The sequence below is a fragment of the Nothoprocta perdicaria genome, unplaced genomic scaffold (assembly GCF_003342845.1).
Source record: "Nothoprocta perdicaria isolate Ctin4 unplaced genomic scaffold, notPer1 scaffold_97, whole genome shotgun sequence".
NCBI lineage: Eukaryota > Metazoa > Chordata > Aves > Tinamiformes > Tinamidae > Nothoprocta > Nothoprocta perdicaria.
This window is the reverse complement of record NW_020456276.1, coordinates 242,497-263,913: the sequence shown is the minus strand read 5'-3', so window position 1 is coordinate 263,913 and position 21,417 is coordinate 242,497. Positions and strand designations below refer to the sequence as shown.

The 21,417-nt window shown below is 53.6% G+C and overlaps 2 protein-coding genes across 2 annotated transcripts; both read right to left on the bottom strand.

The window, feature by feature from the left end:
• Window positions 1-511: 511 nt before the first annotated feature.
• On the bottom strand, window positions 512-2,652 carry LOC112959176 (alpha-1,6-mannosyl-glycoprotein 4-beta-N-acetylglucosaminyltransferase-like). Its single transcript, XM_026053142.1, has 3 exons — window positions 2,536-2,652; window positions 2,136-2,283; window positions 512-1,745 (listed from the first exon to the last, which is right to left on the bottom strand). The coding sequence occupies exons 1-3, from the start codon at window positions 2,650-2,652 to the stop codon at window positions 601-603; spliced, it is 1,410 nt and encodes a 469-aa protein (XP_025908927.1). The 3' UTR covers window positions 512-600.
• A 6,137-nt stretch (window positions 2,653-8,789) lies between these two features.
• On the bottom strand, window positions 8,790-21,417 carry TMEM183A (transmembrane protein 183A; the record flags this gene model as incomplete). Its single annotated transcript, XM_026053066.1, has 8 exons — window positions 8,790-10,243; window positions 11,156-11,311; window positions 11,823-11,903; window positions 15,026-15,206; window positions 16,022-16,181; window positions 17,821-17,976; window positions 20,844-20,933; window positions 21,369-21,417. Coding segments are annotated over 8 exons (1,059 nt in total), but the record flags the coding sequence as incomplete, so codon positions are not given.

Genomic DNA, 21,417 nt, shown 5'->3' with positions numbered 1-21,417 from the left:
GTTGTAGAACACACTGCTGCCTGGTTCATCCTTCTCCCCAAGCCTGCTAAGGGCCCAGGTGCCCGGCTGCCCGTGCTCCAGGACGGACACCCCTCTGTGCCTTCAGCTTTCCCGGAGGCATCAAGACCCTGAAGGGAGTTGAGGCAGCGCTGGAGCCCGCGCAGAGGCTGTTGGTGGGGCTGGGAGCAGTTCAGCTCCGCAGCACCCTGCGGCCAAAAGAGGGGCCTTGGAGAGTGTCCGTAGGGCCCATTTAGAGGGGTCCAGCGGGGAGGCTGGGTGCTGGCAGTCACTGGGACACACGGGCACCCTCCCTGCCCTGATGGGCTCCAGGGGCTGCGGCCCAACGTCGATACCACCTGCCTGGGGCAGCTGCCTCGCACTGGAGCAGCCGCCAGGCCGAGCAGGGTGGGCTCTTCTCCCACCCCCTCCACCACCCTGCAGAGCAGCCCCTGCTCCCAGGACCTCCCCAGAGACAGGAAGCAGCAGCAGCAGGACTGAATAATTTAATTCTCCGTCAGAAAAGGGGACTACGAAAAATACAGCTCCTCTCAAAATAGTGCAAAGTCCTCCCAAAGGCTGCCGTGCCTGTCACCTCCCTCGTCAGGTGCTYGACGCTGTCCAGATGTCGATGCTCTGGATGATGAGCCACTCGCTCTGGCCCTGGGTCACCCGTATCCTCACGCACTCGACGGCATGCGGCACCTCCTTTTCCAGCCCCCCCCGCTCAAAGAGCCCCTTAGTGAAGATGCCCATGGGAGTGTAGAGGGAGCAGTCCCGGGCGTGGGGCCGCCGGCGCCAGCCCAGCTCCAGCGTCCCCGCATGCAGGAAGTCCCCCCGGCGCTCGCTGGAGCCCGTGCGCACCCGCACGCGCCTCACGTGTGCCGGCTGCTGGAAAATGACGCAGAAAACGCTGCCGTCCSCCGGGGCCTTCCCCCAGAAGTAGCCCTCTGCTCCGCTGTAGGCCTTGGAGGGCTCGTAATTCTCAAAGACTGCAATGTCAGTGAAGAGAGCTGCTGGCGGGTTGTCCGGCAGGTCCAGGGCGTACGCCTCAAAGTCATCGTCCTCCAACCGGTTGACAGTGCCCTGCAAGGACGAGTAGAAGCCCATGTGCTGGAAGAGCGAGGGCTTGAAGCGGATGACGTCCTTCTGCGTGAGCAGGAGGCGGAAGTAGCTCAGCAGCCAGTCACACGGCATCTCCTGGTAGAAGAGGAGGAGGAAGCGAGCCAGGCGAGGAAGGTCACTGGAGTGGTAGAGCTTCCCAATGTAGCCCAGCTTGGAGAATTCGAGGGTGGCCCAGTTGGAGCCTTCCCTGGAGGTCAGTGCCTTGCGGATGGCCGTGAGGAAGGACTTGGAGCACTTCACGTCATCCTCGATCATCAGGTAGTAGGTGGAAAGGTTGGCGGCAAAGGCAAGGAGGAACGCGTAATCCACATTCTGCTTGGACCTGAACTTCACCCGCTCTTCTGGGTCATTGTAGTTCCTCTTCAGGCCATCCAGAGGCGGGTAAAACTCCTGGGGAGCGTGGATAAGCAGGAGCTGGCCCCGCAGGAGGTGGTGAGCAAACCTGCGGGCGATGTCCGCAGTCACCCATGCGTTCCAGCCCGGGTCCGGGTCGGCCAGGTGCACCACCACCACCATCTCCTGCAGCTCCTCCTCYGTCGACTGCTCAAAGACAGACTGCAGCGTGGCCCGGAGGTAGTAGCCACGTGGCCGCCGCACTGAYGCCAGCCCCACTGCCAGGAACTCTGCGAGGCGAAGAGCAGGGATTAGCGAGCTGAGGGGTGACCCGGTACGCATCGAGGTGAACCTGCCCCGCGAACCACACGGGAGGTGGCTTGGGGAGCTCCAGAAGCTCTCTGCAAGGCCACCCTGCACAGTTAACGCCATTTGGTCCTTACTGAGACCAACGCCACCAGCATCTCAGAAACAGCCCAAGAATGGACCAAAAATAGCAACAGGACATCGCAGGAGTCCAGGGATCCTCTACAGAGGAACAAACCCTAAAATGTGAGCAGAAGACCCCTCCCCATCCCAGCCATAGCAGCTAACAGGCCAGGTCCTTGCTGGGACTTGCAGCCACCACAGGACAGCTGAACCCAGAGCCCTGCCCAGCCCAGGGCCCCGAGGCCACTCACTCTTGTCGGGCGGCGGGGAGCCGGCGAGCAGGTGGCAGGAGACGTTGTGCGGCGCAGAGAGGTTGCCCAGCTCCCGGAGGGCTCGCAGGACCCGCTCGTGCTGCAGCGCCTGCAGGGCTGCCGCCGGCACCAGGCCCCTGAGCTCCCCCTGCACAGCAGCCACAGCAGCCAGGTCAGACCCAGCAGAAGTGCCATCCGTGTGGCGCAAGGAGGGACCAGGAGACGCAGGGGAAGCCCCGTCCTGCCCTCCGGGCTGCAAGATGGGGACAGGCACCCCCAGGGCTGAGCTGGGGTTTGGGGACGATGGGGGACAGGGGAGGCTGCGGCGCTGGGGCTGGCTCTGCGTGGGGCTGGGGACACGGACACCCCGCAGCAGGACAGCACTGGGGCAGGGACTCACCTCTAGGGGATCCTCCAGGCTCTGCTCCCAGCGGCTGCCCAGGAGGAGGAGGAGGAGGAGGAGGAGGAAGGAGGCTGCAAGGGCAGCAGTGAGGACGCGCCTCGGGGAGCATCGCATAGCAGCGGGCCAGCGCGCCGGTCTGCGGGAGGAAGCGGCACGTGAGGACGGAGCAGAAAACCAGATGGGCACCTGGGGGCACCCTCAGGGCTGCTCCCCCAGCACCCGGGTGCCCATCCGTGGGGATCGGGAGGCACCTGGAAACCATCCKCCCGGGACAGGTAAGATCCCCCTGTCCTGGGAGCCCCAAATCAGTGCCAAGCTCAACATCAACCCCACCGGCCCCCATGGCCACAGCGGCCCCGAGGCCCCGCTCTACGTCCCTTGCTTTGTAGGACAAGAAAGTCCTTCACAGGCAGGGRCGTCACCTCCAAGGAATGTGCATTGCCCTTGAGACACTTTCCTGTAGCAGAGGTGTGGCTGGAGGCTACAAGGCTCCTGGCTTCACCCGGGGTTTTTCCATTACAAGCGCGGCCGAGTGCCGCGGAAGAGCAGGTAAGTGGAAGCGGGCAGGTCCCCGGCCCCGCAGGGCGCACGGGGATCTCAGTCCCTTGCAGCACTTTGGCTTGGTCGGGTCCAAGCGCCCACAAATGCAAATATGCGAAGGAAGAGCTGCCACGAGCTGCTGAACACAACGCCGAGGGCGCTTCCAGGCTCGTTTCGGAGCCTGCCCATTATTCCCAGCCAAGCAGGGAAAGCAGAGGCTGGGGGCTTGGATATCCCCCAACCCACTGTACCAGCGCCCCAAACTGAGGCCAGGCTTCACCTGCGGATTCTTAAAACACGTTAGTCAGAGACTCCCAAGAGGGGTCGCTAATATCCTGGCACAGGATCGGTCGGTCCCCTCGCCCCTTCCTGCGCTTTCAGGAGCACTATCCAAGTGCTCCCGCGGCAGCCCATGCCCAAGCAGGGCCCTGTGCCCCTCTCCRGCTCTCCTGCTCTTGGACTCAGCTGAGGGCAGCCGAGGTTCAGGTCCCTGGGGGAGCGAGGCCCCACCGTGGCCACCTGGGCCTCGCTGGCAGGAGACAGGTGACTGCTGACAGGAGCCTCCCGTAAGGGATTTCTTGGATAACGAGCCATCGCCCAGGGGCAGAGCCCAAGGACATAGGCCCCACTGTGGCCACCTGGGCCTCGCTGCCCCCAGAGACCAGGCTAAAAAGTCTGAGCTCGTTTCCTCACCCGATTCGGCTTCTGCCAGGGCTTGGCCAAGCCGTGGAGCTTGCAGGACCTGTCTCAAGTGAGACCTGATTCCCAGGAGYTTGAACCCAGGACATACCAGGGACGGCACGTGGGCACCACCCATACCACCGCGCTGGCACAGCAGCTGGGACCAAACTGAACCCTTCAGCTAGGAAAGAGCTCYCAGAGCTGCTCAAAACCAAGCCCAGGACCTCCAGAGCTCTGTGTTCAAGTGGGTTGTTCAAGAGCAGCCTCGAGCACATCCCTGGCTCGGCGCTGAGGCCACGGAGCCAGCCGGGAACAGCGAGGCCYGGCCCCTCGCCACATACTGGGTTTTGTGGATTTATCCTCTGTGTGGCCAAGGGTTTTCCTGGCTGAGCAGAGGAGGTCAAGCTGGATAGAAACCACAGTGCTGCACAGCAGCCCCCGGCCGTCGCGAGCTCGGCTGTGTCAGCGCTGCAGGAGCGCTGGGGCGGAGGGGAGCCTGCGGGAAACGGGCCCCGCTCCCACCTCGATCCCCGCTGCTCCCGCAGCTCCTCCTCGCTCCCACATTTCCCTGCTTTGCAGCTTCAATGGAGAACAATAGGTAACAGACACTGCTGGTAATTGCAAGCCTCTAATCAGGCTGTTGTGCAACAAGGCACCCTTCACCTCGAGCAATTCTGTCTCCATGGGAGAACGCAGAGTCCAGCAGCCCTGGCCTTGCGCCCGGCYGTGCTCAGGGCTCCTCTGCAGGGCGTCCCCAGCCCCGTTTCTTGCCCGACGCCCTTGGCTCGTGCAGCCTTCCCTGTGGCTGCCCGCGGAGCTGCGCCAGGACGCGGAGCGCGTGGCCGGAGCAGGGGGAGCTCCAGCTTGCGCAGAGCGAGTCGAGCTCCTCCGCTTCACCAGGAGACTCCCAAACAGGCCTGGCCACAGCGGCAGTGGTGACTTGGTCCCGCAACGGAGGGGAAGGAGAACAGGGAAATCCGTGGCCTGGCCTTCAGTGCCCATCACAGGCTCCAGCCCGACCCGTTTGCAAACACCCCTGCACTGCAAACAGACCCAACCCTTGCAATGGGCTGGGCTGAAGCTCTGATCTCGTGTTGCTAAATAGAATTTCATGTTGCTAAATAAAAGCATCCAGAGTATTCCCAAACCCTGGAGGGCTGGCAGGAGCCCTCCRTTGCCAGCAGAAAGGATTCCTTGGATAAGGGGCCGTCCTGCAGGGACAGAGCCCGTGGACGTAGCAGTGCAAYCCCCAGGGGCTCAGCTCGCCGCGGCCTCCGGGGCGGCCCGTCTGGGCAGCCCGCRCCGTGCCCAGCGCTGCCAGTGCCCCCACCACAAATCCGCCCTCCTGTCAGGCTCCCAGAGCCAGTGGGATCYGGAGGGAGCGGTCCTGGATCCCAGTACAGAGCCCAGTCCTGGTATGGAGTTCCCTCTGAGCCGGCCCAGCCTCCTGCCCCGCTCCCMAGTGTTTCCCTGTTTCAAGGCTCATCCCAGGGTTAGGAAGGAAGGAAAGAGCCGCAATTGTCCAAGGCTGGGCAGCAGGAGGACAGGGCTTTGCGGTCAACAGAGCCACTCACCACGCAGAGGGGCCTCGATGGACTCCCAGRCGAAGGGGAGCCGAGTGGGGTCCCTGCGGCTGCCGGCCTGGGGACGCCCCTTTCGGGCAGCCCCCCAGCCCCCTGAGCTGCCCCGCGCGCAGCCAGACGCCTCCCCGGAGCACCCAGCGCCGCGGCTCCTGCCCACGGAGACTTAGGTGGCGCGTGGCGGCCGGGGACGCGGGTGGCCGGGGAGCCTGGCCGGGCGTCACCGGGTGCTGCGGCGCCCTGAGCACCGAGCGGCTCCGTTTCTGGCTCCGCAAGCCCCACCCCGGCCCTCACCTGCAGAGGAGGGGCCTTGGGACGGCCAGGCCCCATGGAGGGCAGGGCGGCCCCTCCGAGCCCCCTCCCCGGACACAACCCCAGGATCCACCATCCGTCCCCACACCCAGGGCAGCTCCCAGCCCGGGATCCACCATCTGCTCCTGCTTCGGGCACCCAGGGCAGCTCCTGTCCCGCCGGCGGGAGCCGACGCGCACGGCTCCACCGCCAGCTCCTCGGCCGGCCTCGCAGAGCGGCTCCCCGCCGCGCGCTCCCCAGGACACACGCCGCTGTTGCGGCCCCCGCAGCCCCAAGCCCAGTATTTACCTCCGAACAAGCAGGTGGAGAAGCCCCCGCGTATCAGCRATAAGCAACAGCTCACGTCTCCCAGTGAGCCAGCTCCTCCCTGCCAGAGTTCCATGTGCAGCACCCAAGGAGAGGGACAAACCCTTCCTGGCATCCCACACCAGGCCTGCTCCTGCCTGCTTATCCACATGGAAATCCAACCCGACCTTCCTCCTCTTTCAGCTGGCACAGACCCATCCTACCTTCGACTGGACCCAATTTCCTCTTTTTTCAGGCTCTTTTGTGTAAAAATCAGCTGTGAGGTCTCCCTTGGAGCAGAGCAGGCGCTGGGTCAGGTGGAGCCGCGGAGCCCGGATGCCGTCGGGAGGCTAACGGAGGTGTGGGGAGATGAGGTAGGGCCGGAGGCAGTGCGGGATCCGGGGCCAAGAGCACCCACCAGCTGTGAGCGGCCGTCGGGCCGGGAGGAGGGCGCCGAGGGGATGCGCCAAGGATCGGGGACACGCCAAGGATCGGGGACGCGCTGAGGATCGGGGACGCGCTGAGGATCGGGGACGCGCTGAGGATCGGGGCTCGCTCGCACACGGCGAGGAAGCAGCGCCGGGCCCGGCGGCTGCTCCTTCCTGCCCATGCAGGAAGGAAAGGGAGGGGAGCCGGCCGGGCCGCGGCGCACGGGGCAGCGGCGGCCGAGCCCGAGTCCAGGGCAGGCCTCGCTCCGGGGCTCCTGGCTCTGGGGTTGGAGAAGAGAGGGGATAGYGCCGAGGTGCTGCCAGGAAATCCTTGGCTCCAAAAGATCCCTTTGGAAGACTGCAAGGGGCCATGACGTGAGGATGCATCTCCTGGGTCTGGGCAAGTTGGGGAGCCCTGAGCTAACGGGAGGACGTCACGGCCGGGATGGAGCCCTCAGTGTCCCTCACCTTGGGGGCCAGGCTCTTCTCCATCCACCTGCAGAAATGCTGGGTCTTYTTTGCCCTCTCCTGCACATCCCACAGAGCAAACCAGGCAGGGAAACCCTCGTGCCACCCTGGCTGCCACGACAAGATCCCTGATGGAGATGGGGAAGGTTCCCAGCCAGGGCCCCCCTGAGCAGGAGTCACCTCTCTCTGACCCAAGGCCTCTCTCTTGCTTTTTGAGTCACCAACTTAATTTTTCTGCCTGGGGAAGAAAGAGGAATCTGGTACTAGAGTGGAGAGGGCTAAAGGGGGCCAAGATGTCCTTTTCCTTGGAGAAATTGGAAGCCAAAAGTGGTTCCCATTTTCCCCAGGTGCAAGGGCTGTTCTGAGGAGGGGATGAACAGGAGCGGGGAGAGGTGTGCACAGATGTGCGTGCAGGGGTGCACAGATGTGCGTGCAGRGGTGCACGCGTCTCTCCAGACACGCACCTGGTACAGGGCTCCGAGGAGCAGCAGTGAGCGCGGCGGGAGCACGGACAAGGCCCTGGGGCCGGGCAGGAGCAGCCCTGCTCGGGGCAGCGGGCAGGGCCGCTCTCACCCTGCCCGACAGCTCCCTCCGACACCCGAGCCCGGCTGCRTGGGGACGGGATGGCGGCCAAGCCCCACACAATGGGGGACACCGGAGAGCAGAGCTGGATTAAGTTACCGCAGGCCCCATCTCTGCATTATTCACGAGCCGGAGACGGACAAACCACAGATAAAGCAGGGCCGCAAGGGCCAGCGAGAACAACAGGAGCGTCACGGCTCCCTGTCTCCTTTTGGCCGCCACGAGGGACACGGGCCCCACGCGCTGGAACCCCACAGCTGCACGTGCCGGGGGGCTGCAAGGGGGGCTCAGCGCGGCTGGAGTCCTCCCGCAGCCCCGGGGCTGGGAGGACGCGGCCAGGAAGCCTGGCACTCACCACGGAACCTTCAAGGACGCCTGAACAAATAAAAGCAGCTCCCCGGCTGCCGASGGTTCAACGTCCCCTCCTTACAGGCAGGCACCAGGGTCGCGTGCCCAGCACGGACCTGTGCCCAGCACGGACCTGGCACCGGGAGCTGCCAGTTCAGGGATAAGCAAAACTGGGGGAAACATGAGTTCGGGGCCCCTCATAATTTGCTTAAAACCTTCATTGAAGAGATGTGGAAACGCAGAGCCCCGAGATGTGCTGGGTCCTGCCCCGGGGCCAGGGCAGCAGGCACAGCGGTCACACATCCCCACTCACCCCGGGCACTGCTCTGGAGGCAAGCGCAGCTCCAGCACCAGGAGAGCTTTAGATGAACCCCGGTCTGCTCCGTCGTCCTCCTCCTTCCCTCTTCCGGACTGTCACATCTGGCTCCTCCAAAATCTCAAGAAAATGACTCACGTCAGGGACACACAAAGTGCAAACTRGGGAGACCTGTCTCCAAACCCGTTYGCAGCAGTGCTCCGCACACAAGGGCACACAAGGGCACACAGCAAAGCCCACACTGAAGCACCTGCTTCAAAGCACCCGATTTTCTCCAAATTTGGTTTTGCTGGAGAAGACATCCTCCCTGGGGCAGCCTACACTACCAACTAAGAAAGGCTTCTTACCTAAGACAGCAAACTTTTGCAAATTGACTTTTTAAAAACTTATTGAAAAGACGCTACTACATAAGGACTAGATAAGGACTACATAAGCACTGAGGACTTGTCGCTGCGAGTTCAGAGATAGCTAATGACATCGYAAGGAAAAGTTTAAGATGTTTTGCCCTAGAGCCGCTTCCCTTTTCTGCAGGGGGTTTCTAGCGCCCGGCCCTGGGGCAGAAAGCATCCTTGCAAGGGCAGCCGAGACAGAGCTCCAGCAGGAACAACCTGTGTTCCCACAGTTAGGATATATCCTCCTTTACCTTTTACTACCTGGCTTCAAAATAACTTACCTGTCAGCTTCAAGGTGCACGCTCAGCAGCGATGAAAAGGGAACACAGCAGTTTTCCCAWATGTTTGTTCAAAATTCTTATCAAGGAGCAGGTATCTAATGTAAATGCAAACCTGGGACTGGTGTCCTTGATGATAATTTACACAATGGCCAAGGGACACACAAGAAACTCCTGGCGGCAGCCACAGGGGACACAGAGATGACGGAGTGTTTGCACAGCTGAGTCAAACCGAGGAGATAAAATCCCTCTCTCCAGCCGCCCTCTTGCAGGAGTTGCAGTAACCGCTGTACACAGCCCACACACGAGTGCTCAGCTCTTCCGGCCCGAGATAAGCTCTGGTATGAAAGGGGACTGATAACCTCATCCTTTATATCCATGAGCTGCGGAGCTCGGGATCTGGTTACTGCCCTCACCGTTACTCACCTGCCCAAGAGCACTCACGAGTCTGGCAGGCCCGGGCTCAGCACCCGCTCCCTTCTCCAACAACCCCTTGCCACAGTAGTGTCAGAAAGCTTGGGGGGTCTTCTTAAGTTTGTTCAGCTGAGGACTTGGTGCTCCTGGGCTATCCAGCATCAACAGGTCAACGCTTCTCCGCTGCTTGTACAAAAATTCAAGTCGTTCACAATTGCTTCAATTTTAGTTTATCTGCATCTCCCCCCCACTCTGTTCATCTTCTCTGAAAAGCATGTTTGGGCTTTAAAAGTTTAGATCTTCTCAAGGGGAAACATCAGTGTGAAAACGTGGAGTATCTTTACAGCCTTTTCCCTTACAAATCTTCTTTGAAATAATTACTTTGATCATTTATACTTTTTTTTTTAACTCACATCTGACAACTGGCATTACTGTTGATGGCTGCTGCTTTGATTACTGCTCCTCAAACCCCGAAACATCACACTGTATTTGAACGCAAGCAGGCTGCAGCAAAACAAACATGAACTCCGGTTGTGAAACTGCTTCTGGCCATATTAAAGCTTCCTGCTTCTTCCCAAACAACAAAAAACAGGACCACTTTCATTAGCACCAAAAGGATTTTAAATGAACAGTTCCAGGGAGCTCCTTTCAAATCATAAAACGTGAATTTTTACATAAAAGTGTGTTTACAAATTTTTTTTTCCACTTTACACTCAGCTCTGCCCGTCACTGACCGGAAGTTATATACATAGAGACTAGCTCAGTAGCTTCAACCACTTGCAAGGAGACTGCAGAATTTATTTTAGAAATAAAAAGAGGATTTCCTGGTTCCTAGGAATTCTCTTCAGCCTGCCAGATTCAGTCAGCTGCCGGCTGCTGCAGGCTCCGGAGGRCACTAAGCTTTGGGAGAGAAGGGGTACTGCGGGTGCCACCAATCCAGGAGGCGCACGCTGTGCACAGGGTCCAGCACAACCTGCACGCCTTGGTCCAGCCGGGCTTTCTTGCCGTTGCGAACGGGGGCGTCCTGGAACACCAGGCGCACCCGATGGTGCCTCATGTCTGTACTCACGTTGATGGTGAACTGCAAGGGGAAGAAGAAAGACAAGGAGGAGCTCAAGGAGATGTAGCTGCTGTTCTAGAAACGTCCAGAATCATTGGACATTTCTAGACGTGATTGGACARTCATCTAGAATCATTGACCCTGGGTATCAAAATGACTTCTTCTTGATTAAGTCAACATCTAAAATACAGAATTGATAACTTCGTGCAGGTAAGGTTTGCACACACACYCCGACACACACACAAAAAAAGAGAATTTCAGAAAAATCAAAACAGCAAATGWATGGAAGAATTTCAATTAATCTAAAAGTGCACTGTTAGGAACTCAAAACTATATCCACRTAGAGTATTTCAGGTGCTGGCAGAGATTGCTTCATCTTATTGTTCACACTAAGACAAAACTCTTCTTGGGCACAGGGCATTTTAAACCCTGACTTACAGCCACACAAGCTGCCCCAGGCCCTACTGCTTGTCTTATGGCGAGCACACGTGGTCTGCTACTTTCTGAAATAATACTTCTTTTTGGAACAACTTTGGAGAAGACCGAGTTTGTCAAAGTGGGTTCAAAAGCTGCTGTTTCCCCCAGCAGTGAGGTACCAACATCATCAACCTGGGACCACAAAAACACTGTTCGCTGCTGCAGCATCGATAACTAACCACTGCCAGCCAGAGCAAACCCTCAGCTTCTTGCAAATTCTCTACATCACTGATATTGCTTACATCAAACAGGCAGGAACTGATGGGTCTGCAGAATTCCACTGAGGAAATCCTCAGCAACGCCTCTAAGATTCACGCGGAGATGCCCACAACTAGATATTTGATGCAACAACGTGATTTACATCAAACTACAGGGACCAGAAGTCTCTTTTTCACCTCCTATTAGAAACTCTAASTGCAAAATTGGCCCATTTTGCCAACGTGGGCAAACACTTACCAAGGTAAACGTCATGCCCATGACTATTGGCACAAATATGAAGTTAAAGGTGGTGATCTGCAGTAGACAGCAGTCCTGGTCAGGGTTTGTGTGGACTTCCTCGTACTGAATGGGTGGCTGGAGACCTTTGCAGCAGTTGCTCTTTAGCCTGGGCGACTTGAAAGAAACATAAACATTTACTTAGCTACCCTCAAGGTTGTTTTATACAGCACGCTTATAAGAGCCATAACTTGCACTTTTTCATTAGCATGTGTTGGCTTCTAAGGGGAACCCTTCTCAAGTTAAGGCAAGAAGTTTGAGATTCAGGCTCAGTTTTGACCATGAAACTCATAAATCTGTTCTTTTTGTTTGTAATAAGTAACAATAATCTAAGGATTAGGTACAATAATCTAAGGATTAGGTTATTTGGGGTGACAAATGAACCATGTCTTCAAGTGGTGAAAGGGTAACAAATGAGGAAATAAAAACGTAGGAATCTGAAGAGGTTGGTAGCATAGAGTGAATATTAAGTGCAGTTTCACAACGTGCTCTGTCATGGGATTCACAGTTTCTCCTTATTGATGGAATTCAGAGTTGTCCTTTCTACCACTCAAAAAAAATTATTACTGCCTTAAAAAAAAAAAGTTATAGTTGTTCTGGCTCTTCAGTCAGAGCTCAGCTTTCATACCTGCTTTTTGAACTTGAAGTTGAATTCCCACATTGATTCTTGTCTGTTCCCTTCAATCTTTTTGCACCAGAAAAGCAGACACTGCAGTGGAAAAAAGAAACAAAAAGTTACGAAATCCTTAGAGACAACACTTTAAATATATTTTTGCAGGGCATAAAGACTTCCAATTAGAAACACAATTACAGAAGAGTAGTTAGAAACCATCTATTCAAATTAATCATGTTGAGAGCACACACCCCAAATTTTCCATCTCCCAGACTGAAGCTGGTCAATTCATCATGCAACAGAATGGCACAGCATGTAGTCACTTGCCCGCAAACCAAAAACCCCTTTGCACCACTTGTCCCTTCCCGAGTAGAACAGATCCAACCGGTCCTCCATGCCCCATACCAAGAAGTCCCATTAAGCTGGACTCCAAAACAAAAGACTAAAGTAAGGAACACCTGAAAACATAAAAAGGGTCAAGGAGGAAGGAATCCAGAGAGAAATGCAAAGGCTGAGGCATGACCTTGGACGTGACAGAGTTTCCTGAGCCACTTCAGAGACAAAAGATGGTCCTGACACAACTGCGTCCCAACGTGTCACATTTTGGAGCACAAAACCAGTGCCAGGCTAGCTAGCTTGACTGACCCAAGTGAGTGGAAGCTACTATCCTTCAACAGCCAAGAAGAGTATCTGATGAGTCAGATCGACCATCACTGAGTGCGATTCCACCCCACAGATGCCAGCCCACCATAGCTGGTCTTATCTGCTCCTATTAACAGTGTCAGCAGAAGGAGGAAGAATAACATGAGTAGAGAAGATAGCTCCCCATCACCCAGACACAGTCTCTCCTGCTTCAAAMGATGGCCTGGCTGGGCCACTGGGGGAAGTAAGTACACATATAATTTAATTCCAGCTGGACTGACACCAAATAAAAGCAATCTTGACCAGCCTCTGCCATGGGGGCTTCATATATAGCAGCTACATGAGATACAAGACCCTTTACTCAAAGCCCGAGTTATGTCCATAATTAAGAGTCCTTGAAGGATCTCTAGAATGACAAATCTTGACGAGGTGAACGACAAAGGTACGTGGAGTCAAGCTCAGGAGCACGTGTCAAGCAGCCTCCACCTGGGAGGAGGTGGCCCTGGGTTTCACCTATAACAAAATTCTCCAGATCTTCATTAACTTGGGTGTGCAGCAAAGTTTAACTCCACTGTTAGTGGCATTTGCAGTTCACCCGCAGAGACAACCTGGTCTACCAGCTCGTTTGGTCATGGCAAGTAGTGAAGCACAAAATGGTCAGTACCTCCTAAGGGGCAGAGGATGTCATCCACGGGTCAGCCGTCCTGCCCTTCAGCCGCGCCGTAGGCCCTGCTGCTCCACCAAAAATAATGGGGGTGTCTTTAAAGGGCAAACACTTCTGCTGACACCATAACGGCTCCAGTGTCCCACACAAGCTAGGCTAGGGAAAGAAAAAAGGAAATTAAAGAGGAAAAGCTGGATCCAGTAACATTGTGGACTGGGGGGCTCTTCTTGCCACATGCAGTTTATGGAGGCATCTGCCATTACTTTCAGTGACCCGTAAAGGTGTAACCAAAACCCATGAAAGCGAGGACGAGGGGAGGCAACGACAGAACCTCCTCCCTACCCACTGTGCCTGGACATTGCAACGCACAGTAACGCAGCTGGAGCTTGGAGTCTTGCAACACAGTAGTAGAGCAAGACCACACTCCTGATAGCTCTTCTCTGCTCCAAAGGGTTGGGTCAGACCTCTACTGTTCTAACAAAGCCTCATCATCATTTAATTTCCTCTTTTTTCTTTTTTTTTCCCCCCTTTTAAAGCTGGAAACTAAAAGATTGCACTTCCAGAATCTTTCTAGAGCTGTTAGTACACCAGAAGCGCTAGCAGTGGGCACCAAAGCCGTTATGATGTCAACGTGAATGCTCCTAAGCTGCCAGCCCTGGCGGTGTCATCTCACGGGGTTCCAGCTCGTATATCCGAGCAGAGGGCCTGCCCTAGGGGCAGGTCAGACTCAGAAGGACTAARGTTAAGTTGGAATTTCCTAGAAGTGTTTTGGTCTTTAATTAAGACAGACAASATCCAAACTGGGGATTTGGGGAGAGAATGGAAAGCTCTGGATGCAGCAGAAAGACCCACACGCAGAAACGCTGCTTTGCTCCTGCTCTGCAGCACCACCTGCCTGTGCTACCGCTGGTAACTCTGCTCCCTAAGCAGGCAACACTCTTCCCAGTATCCTCACAGAGAGAGGAAGGAAGAAGGTAGGGAAGGAAAGATGTTACCCAGGCAGATGGAGTTGCTGTCTTTCGCATGGAAAGAACTGTTGAACCAAAACCCCTTTGGTTTGATTCCAAAAGCCTCATTCAACAAGTTTTTGAATTTGGAACACGGGGAGTTCACACTGTTGCTTAAGCCGTTCCCTCAATATCAGCCAGTTATGAGTTAAAATCAGACAAGAAACACAAAGGCAATTCAGAGTTAATGATAACAGCAATTAAAGAGGAATGGATATGCAAGCGCTCCAAGCTTGGAATAGCAAAGGGAATCACCTGCTCACACGAGACAAATCCTTCACAGGCCAACACAACCACAGCCCCAAACCCAAGGCAGATATTTGCTCTGCACGTTTGCCATGCTCACAACCTCCTCATTCTCCCTCTCACATAAACTAGAGGCCTAGAGGAGATGGAGTATGAAATGAGTCCCTTTCTGAGGCTATCAGCATCGCTTCTGATGCTCTCCAGACACCTGCTATGAAGACATATTCTGGCAGACAGTGTCAGAATAAGGCAGAAAATACGAATGCTGATCCTACCTCAACCTCCTTTCAACAACAAATTTGCAACAGAGRATGGCAAAGCTACAAATTCTATCACCAGCACTTCTGATTTTCAATGAAGCAAGTGTTTTTGCTGATTACAAAGTTACTGTGGTAGGACTTAGGCAGCCAGAAAAGTAAGATCCCTTATAGTAGCAACCGTATAGACACTATAACCAGAAACCTTTTAAAGAGCTGAGAAGCCTCTAAAGACCAAGCTGGTCTTTAGAGGACCAGCTCTAACTGGTCCTGACTCCAGAACTAGTCCCCCAGATGACTGGGGATCATCTAAACAACATTTTTTTTCTCCTAGAAAGAGAATAAAAATACAGAAAAAGCAACATCTCAGACACATCCCCCTTCCTGAGCACTAGCACTTACTCTGGAATTTTTTAAAGTGCTAGGAGTACTGTCTGGAATAGCCGGATTCCTGGAGACTCGCGATGCAAAAGGTTCATACATGTGGTACAGCGACCGGATGACACACGCACGGAGGCAGTGCAGCTTTTCCATGGATTCTGGTCGCAAGCGGAGAGGCAGGTAGGCATCCAGGCTGTAGTGCCTGGAAAGCAAAGGACAAGGCCAATATGCTTTGAAGAAAGCCACAGAGATGAGTAGAAAAGAGCTACAAAAATCAACGTTGAGCAACACTTGAACATCTGAATGAACACAGAGGTGACCAGTGATGAACTCTGAATGTTGCAAGAGCTTTCTAGTCTCTACAGGAAACCACGTGGCAGCCCACAAAGCCACAGACTGCTTTGTACTCTTGTTGGTTGCCCCTCCTGAGCAACAGGTCCATAAAAAGAGAAATCAAATCTTCCCTCCTGAAGGCAAGTGTGAGTGGCATGCATAAGGAAAGAGGATTTGTTTCATATTCTGACCACTTCTTCGCTTTTCTTCCCTTCCTTATTTTATTATAGCCCATTACCAACAGGCAGACTCCTCCTAAATGCTTGGGAGATGAACTTACAGGAAGGTGACCACAATYAAAGGTAGCTTCAGACAGGGCAAATTTTCTATCAATGATACTTGCTTTTTGGAAGGCAGGCAATGGCCTGACTTCACCTTTTGCATTCATAACCCCGTGCTCTCTGTGTTAACAACAGAAGTGTGTAAGCTCTGTCAAGCAGAAAACCAGAACAGGCACTGATATCCTATGTGGAGCATATGGGAATATGCTGCCTTGCAAAGATCCCTTTCTAGATCCCAAAGCAGACGCAGTGTTTTGCAACCCCCTGCCAAACAAGGCACAAACCACCCTTTACATGTTGCAAAGGCACAGATCATATCAACCTGTAATATTCCCTTATTTGCAGCTAAGTGGTCAACACTGAAGCCTCCTACCAACAGATAAAACGGTCTTTAGAGCCTCACCTTCTGTAGAGCCTGGTCCAAAAGGCAGCAGTGCAAGTAACAGTCCAGGCTTTCTTGCAGATCAGAGAAAACCGAACGATGTCTTCAGGGCGAATGTAGGATGCCAGCAGCAGCCAGATATCTATGGGATATTCCTCTCCGCCGTCACCATCAGGATTTTCTAAATGCAGTGAACATGTGTTACCGCAATAAAAACCTCTTTTCCAAACACAGCTAGAGTGAAGCCCTAGGCTTTCAACTGCTCATATGGGTAACTTGAGTTTGTGTGTGCGGGTTGAACACAGGTTGAATGCTCATAAGATTCTTGCAGATGCCCTGCCAGTTACTGCAGCTTCTCACTAATTAGCTGCTTTCTTAACTCTGCATTTTAATCAAGACGGCAAACTCTAAAGAAATTCATAACCCAACCGAATGGCTCATTCTCCCTCTCTGCAGCATTAAAAGCTCTGTGGACAGAAGAGAAGCTTCACAGATCCATTTCATTTTATCAGAGCCTTTAAGTTAACAAAACCATGTTTTTCCACAGACAATTCTCAAAAAAATATTGTAAGGGATAAGATTTTAATGGAACAATTAAGTCACTCAACTGAGTATTAGTTGCTGTGTTGGAATCTTRAGTAAAGAGACTAAAGGACCTCATTCAAGGCTGGTATATGGAAARGAGACCAGTGATTCAGATGTAAAATGGACATTCTTTTGCACAAGACAGAACAGCTCAAGACTGCAAGTTTTGTCTGTACCTAGCTCTGAAGAAYAGACAGATCAAATTTAAAATGAGATTGTAGAAAATGATCTGTAGATCTGTGTGCTTAAAAATAATTAAAAGAGGTGACAGCCTTTCAAATGTTTGTTTCTTCATATTCAGCAGCAGAGATTAAAGAAGCATGAATTTTATTTATATTAAAGCACTCCTCAACTCTCTGCTACTGCAYGACTAATCTAAGCAACCAGCTGAACCCTTTGGGCAATATGTTTTACAACAGCTGGGTGTTAACATAACGATGACAGAGAAATTGAACAATTTGTTGGAAGTATAACAACGTGGTAGAACAGAAACTGTCTTTCCACACTCAAAACAGCTACTGGGATGTTCCTACCCATCCAGGATTCCCAAAGAAAATTTAATAAATAGAGATGGAAATCCCATCCCAAAGGACTGCTGTGTATTTACAACCTGTAGGGGATGATTTGTTACACAAATCAGTATCTTTACATAATAACTTTACACACTATAGAGCTGCACAAAGTATAAGCACTGAAGGATACAGCTCCCCAGAATTARCTTTCCATGATAACACTAGGGCTAAATTCACTCAGGTGTTCTCTAAATCCATTTGTAGTAAATAACAAGTTTAGAAATATCCTAAAAACAGAGCCTGGAATCTGCCCACAGACACGTGGTGGACAGAAAGGTTTGTTGTTCAAAGTAAATGCTGCTTTCACCAATGCTTTTGGTGAAGAACAGAGTATCACATGTGGCAAAGTTTCCTAACTCTTCCAGTAGTGCAACATTAGTATTCCAAGGCTGACAGGAAATCAGTGAAAGGAACAAGATCGTCAGCTTTGATTGTGTGCCCAAACCTTTGTCTTGGTGAAAAGTCAACATCTTTGTCCAAGTCACAGCAGGTTCTCAGGAGAGCAATGGTCGTTTAACCCCGTTAACTTGTGCATACATGAGTTTCACAGCCCCAGGAAAAGCCACAAGACTAGTCTGTAAATAGCAACCCCTAACACCACCAACAGAAAAACATCCTGGAAAAGACAAGGAAAACTGTCCCAGGAGAGGACCGCGCCGGTACCTTTGTGCCTTTTGCTCTTCTTCTTTCGAGACGCAGGTCGCCCGTTGACACTTTCCTTTGTGTCCGTTTCATCGCTGCTGTCACAAGAGTCTCCAGATACAGAGAGAACTTCCTCAGCAGGAACACAAGAAGCTTCCAAACCGCAGAGGGATTTTACTAGAAGAAGAAGAATTGACACACTCTGAATACACTGGAGGAGAGAAGGAGGCAATCCAAGTYCGGGAGATCTTTCAGGCCAGATCTCTGCCAGGGCCATGCTAAGAAATGGCACTCTAGCCACGTTAAAGCTCTGTAATGACACAGGCAAGGGAAGCCTGGGCCTGAGGATTACTGTGCCAGAGCAAGATTAGCATGGGCGAGTGAATTGAAAACATAATTATTCTGTCTCGCCTTAAATAATTAGCAACGAGGTTGATTTCCAGAGCATTAAGCAGATGATCCTGTCACTGTAGCTGAAGCCAGCTGCAATTCTGAATGAAACAGCCCTTTCCATGGTGCTAACTGGTTCCCCGGCATCAGAGCTTCCTGGCACAACCACAGCCCCTCTTTCTGTGAGAAGGCTGCTCATAACCAGCTCATAACCGTCCGAGGCACACAGCAAAGGTAGCCCTTTGATACAGGCAATAAAGAGACCGTGGGGTTGAAGGGAGACAAAGAGCCAGCAATGAAACCCAGTGCCAAGCAGCCCAATTTATCCTAGAATTTAGTGAAGGAAAAGAGCTCTCGGCTAAGGAGGAAAACAGCAAGTGAATTCAGTCTTTCTCTTTGCTGTGCCTGGGGAGATGTTTAAGACAATACCATTAGGAAACTTCAGTTTTGAAATTTAGTCTATTAACTGAGGGCTTATTAGGCAGAAGAATTCAAGTACAAGCCCGTAATYGGTTAATCAGTCCCAAAAAGGGGGAAAAAAAAAAAAGTGCAGCCCTAAACACAGCAGCATCACACAAATCTTGGCCACACAAATCTTGGCAAAAACAGTCATTTCTCTGCACAACTCAGTTCCACAAATTTGAAAAAGTTGGATTTCAACCCCAAGTGCTTGCATGGAAAAAAGACCTACTATCCAGAGGCAGCTGACGCTGCCACAGCAGACTTGGCACTGCCTGAGTTTTTCTAACCCAGCAAACTTAAGGTTGCAGAAACTTTTATACAGGGCAGTTACCATCATAAGACCCATGAGGAGGCAGAAGAGCTATTAGACTTAAAGTGATGGGAATAACAGGAAGAAAAATATGAACTGACTGTTAATAAGCTTAGTCTAGATATGTTCTTACTTGTGATTACAGAAAAATGAGGTTCCAAAACAATAAAAGGGCAGGAGAAGCGAGTCTAAAGACAGAGCTTGACCAGTTTAGGAAGAAGGACTGGCASAGCCTGTCATAGCAGGAGGGCAGACCCAGCTGCAAGGCCACACTGCCAAACCTTTCCTGAACCAATCCTTCCTTTTTTTGCACAGTGTTTTTGTAAAGCGCACGCAGCCAGGGCAGCAGTTTCCCCTTCAAGCTGTCAAAAATTACTGCCCTCTCCATGGGACCTTCTACAGCCCAAAACAAGCAGATGGCAATGCAAATTACAGCACATTAGGACAGCAASATGGTGACACTCTGCATGGGGAAGCAACAGCTGGAGAGTGACAGGGGCCGGGAAAAAGACCCTGTCACGTTAACATCAGAGCTGATACCTCTCTCCACACCCCAAGTTTGCTCTGCGTTACTATCTCGCCAAACAGGCGCTCTCTCCTTATCTCAGAGCGGTCACTCCCTCGCTGGGGGGTTAGGATGGGGCGGGGAAAATTCCAGGAAAATTCCATCCGGCCTCTGCTCGCCCRTGAGACTCTGCTTCCCGGCAGCCACCCCCAGAGCCAAGTCCACTTGGCACAAAGSGGGACAGCGGGTGAGCGAGGCCAAAAGCTGCCGCTCTCCGAGGCGGTGCCCTGGGCAGAGGCTGCGGCCTCCTCCTGCTGCCGTCCTGAGTCACAGCTGCACCCGGTGACACGGGCTGCAGAGGGAACAGACAACAGGGTCTGTTCCCTGGCTGAAGTGCAGCACATGGAGGCGAAACCGAGACTATCCAACAGCAAACAGGAGGAGGATTGGGAAGGGGGAAGGCTGTTCCAGAATAGGGAGAGAGAGGGAGATGCCCTGATGGGGAAAACATGAGAAATAGTGGKTGAATAAACAACATTCAGCAGCATCACTACCCAGTACAGCTCCCACACACAGGCACCTGCACAAAGAGCACCTTTTGCTGGAACGTGTGAGGTTACAGCAGGATAATGAGGCCTCTCTCGTTTGAAAAGTTCCGCAGGCACAGTTTGTGTTATAAATTTAAGCTCCACCCCAACTCTACCTGTGTGACCACTTAGGAGGCAACTTGTAAACATTAACTGCTCTCAGTCAAATAGGGTGTGTGAAGCCAGAAATTTCCCATTACCCTCAACAGCTAAAAGCCAAGGAGGAAGTAAATAACAGAACACTGCAACAACCTTTCGGGAAGCTGTTTGTTCATTCAGTTTGCACAGCACCAGCAACACCCTCAGAAGACCTCACAGCAGCTTGCAGCACAGGGGAGGAAATAAAACTCACAGCAGAACTACCATAACCACGTTCCCACTGGAAACATGGTTTCTTCAGCAATAAAGCTGTCAATAAAGCTATCTACAGTTTCCCAGGAGGTAGTAAAGTAATAAAAACTTCTATCTTGTTATTTCTTGGATCAGGTGGAAGATAATCTACAATATTAAATGGAAAAAGAAAAATCCTTCCATTCAGGACACTAACAAAGATTCAGTAGCTGGCAGATGGATTTGTAAGAGGTTTTCTACAAAACCACCTCTCTAACACCCTAAGCACCTGATTTTGCAGAAGAACGGGCATTTGCAGGCATCAAAKGAGGCAGCCAGATCTTCCCAGGGCACGGGGGAAGGAGGGGAGGTTCCCCAGGTCTCCCAGGCCCCGCAGAGCGCAGGGAGGGGGAAGGCAGCCCCGTCCCGGGGGCCAGGACGGCTYCCGGCGCACACTCACCCTCCTGCTGCACCGCGTTGGCCACGGCCTTTTTCACCCGTCCCGACTTCACGACGGCCGGGTCGGAGTTCGCGTAATCTGCAACGGTCACTGCRGAGAGCCGGGGTGTCAGGAGGCGCAGGGGGAGGCCGGACCCGCCGAGGGGCCGCGGGCGGGAGCTGCCCACCGCAGCGCAGCACCCGGGTCCGGTGCCACCCTCTGCTTCAGCCCATGGGGCTACGGGAGCAGGGTCCCCCCGCCACAAGGGGCCAGCTCACACTGAGGCAAAGCCAAACCCCCCGCCAACACCCCTCGTCACCCTCYAGGCCCGGCTGCTCCTGCAGGGTCCTGCAGCCCCCAGGCCCAGCTCGAGGCCTCCCGCACCCCCGCAGCCCGGCCCGGGTGCCCCAAACCCCCCAGGCGAGGCCGCTTCAGCCTCCGCGCGGCCCGGGCGCTCCCCTTCTTCCCCCGGTGCCTCGGACCCCCGGGCCGGGCCCTGGGCGCCGCTGCCGGGCCTAGGCCGCGGCTCCGCCCCGCGCCGCTCACCGCGCTCCGAGCAGACGTCGTCGGCGCGGAACTTGAGGCGCTTGCGGGC